The 2,020-nt window shown below is 48.9% G+C and overlaps 1 protein-coding gene across 1 annotated transcript; it reads left to right on the top strand.

Annotated features, from left to right (window-relative positions):
* Window positions 1-227: 227 nt before the first annotated feature.
* On the top strand, window positions 228-871 carry LOC124665130 (calvin cycle protein CP12-1, chloroplastic-like). Its single transcript, XM_047202531.1, has one exon. The coding sequence runs from the start codon at window positions 274-276 to the stop codon at window positions 640-642; it is 369 nt and encodes a 122-aa protein (XP_047058487.1). The 5' UTR covers window positions 228-273; the 3' UTR covers window positions 643-871.
* The last annotated feature ends 1,149 nt before the right edge of the window (window positions 872-2,020 follow it).

Genomic DNA, 2,020 nt, shown 5'->3' with positions numbered 1-2,020 from the left:
CATCTTCCCAAGCGGAGCGATCTCGAACAGAGAGAAGAAAAAATCTTTCCTACCAATGCTCCGTTTCCTTGCCTGGAAAATATCTCGAATGCAGACGACGTGGCCCACAACGATTGGCCCAGAGGTGATAGGAAACGAGTGCACGTAAAAGCCTCTGTTCCAGGACACCCAACCAGAGCTATAAATATGAAACCTTACCGTCTGGAACGCATGGTCTAGTTACAGCTCAACCACAAAAATCCCATATCGACCGACGAGCTAGCTGCTGCTGCAATGGCGTCTGCGCTGACGAACGTGAGCCTGTCTACCTTCGCGGCCGCGGCCCGAGGCGACGTCCTCCCGAGGCCGCAGGGCCCCGCCCGTGTCACGTTCCCGGCGGTGAGCCGTGTCGTCGCCTGCCGGGCCGGCGGGCCGGCGACGCCGCCGGGCATCTCGGACAAGGTGTCGGAGAGCATCAAGGATGCCCAGGAGGCGTGCTCGGACGACAGCGCCAGCGGGGAGTGCGCGGCGGCGTGGGACGAGGTGGAGGAACTCAGCGCCGCGGCCAGCCACGCCCGCGACAAGCTCAAGGATTCCGACCCGCTCGAGAACTACTGCAAGGAGAACCCGGAGACCGACGAGTGCCGCACCTACGACAGCTGAGCGTACGTGTTAATTAATTTGTTCTAGACTGGAAGATAAGATCCATACTTGAAGGGGTCGCTGATCACACAAGAAATGATACTTGGAGGGGAGTGAAAAGAAACAAATCAAGGTTTTTTACCCGGTGAATATGCACCATGATTCTGTGTTTTCTCCACCTCTCTGTTGCTATTCAATATACACCTGTATGTAATTGAAAATGATTATATGAATAATCATATTTGTATGACATGTTTCTGCTCGAGTTGAAAATTTATTTATTATTTGTTGTCGGGTGCACCGAACAGGACATGCATAACGGAGTTTAGATGTTCATTTCCTTGCACTGCGATGCAGAGATGTAGCGCGTCTGAGAGGAGTGTTTTTGGCTCGGAGTTCTTCCTTTTATTTTAAAAGTATTTTAATTACATTTCAAATATAAAAAATAAAAAAACAATTATGTCGCTAGATATCTTTCTATGTCGCCGACATGGGGGTCCGACCTGAATAAAGGCGGCGGTCCTAGGGCCTCTCTTGCGTGAAGAGGAGGACCTACCGGAGGCCTGGACTCGTGATCTGGCCGGAGTGTTGAGTTCCGGAAGGCTCCGCCGATGAATGTAACAGTGCTTTTGCACGGAGTTTGTTGGATCGGAGGTATTCGGTCGTGCGCACCCATGTTTTTATTCCGACCGATTGGTTACGGAGGAGCGGCGCGAAGCTCTTTTTCTTTGATTGACATCAAGTGACTATGGATCCATGATGAAAGTCGGAAGAAGAGAATTTCACGAAGGCCGGAGGGGAGAACTAGCTAAGGGAGGTTCAAGTCTTTGCGATGTTGAGGGACTTGCTTGGTGTTCCGGGCTTCACAGCAGCGGTATGAAAGTGGGGGCGACAACACATGTGAAGTGCAGAGTCCTACCTTTCAGGGTGAAAACCCAAGGTCTGGCCTTAATTGGTTGTGCCTGGCAATGTCCTTGGTGGAGGCATTTGTTTTGAGAGCGGGACTAGTCTGTAATTCAGGTGTTGTCTTGGCGGTGGATGTATTGCTTGTTGTTAGGCCCGAGATACTGTAGCGGGACTTTTCTTTCTTAGTTTTCTTTTCTTGTTTTTGGCTGTGTGCATCCGTAGTGCCATTAGGGTGGTGCGTTGTTGCAGAGGCTGGGTGTAATTGGTATCTTCTTGATATTAATATATTCCCTTTATCGAAAAAAAAATGTGTGCACCAATCCGTTTCACTAAAAAAACTTTTGGGTAGCCTATGTAAAAGTTGCGGACCTCAATGCTAAAATAAGGTTATGCTGGAGACATTTTTTTATATGGATCACAAAAATTATTTTTTCTCGTGAGACTTTACGTGCTTATATATGTGGATACGCACGCGCAAAATATCTTTATTGTT

Source organism: Lolium rigidum, chromosome 6, assembly GCF_022539505.1.
Source record: "Lolium rigidum isolate FL_2022 chromosome 6, APGP_CSIRO_Lrig_0.1, whole genome shotgun sequence".
NCBI classification, from domain to species: domain Eukaryota; kingdom Viridiplantae; phylum Streptophyta; class Magnoliopsida; order Poales; family Poaceae; genus Lolium; species Lolium rigidum.
Note: the sequence above shows the minus strand (reverse complement) of the source record. Positions and strands in the feature narration are given on the sequence as shown.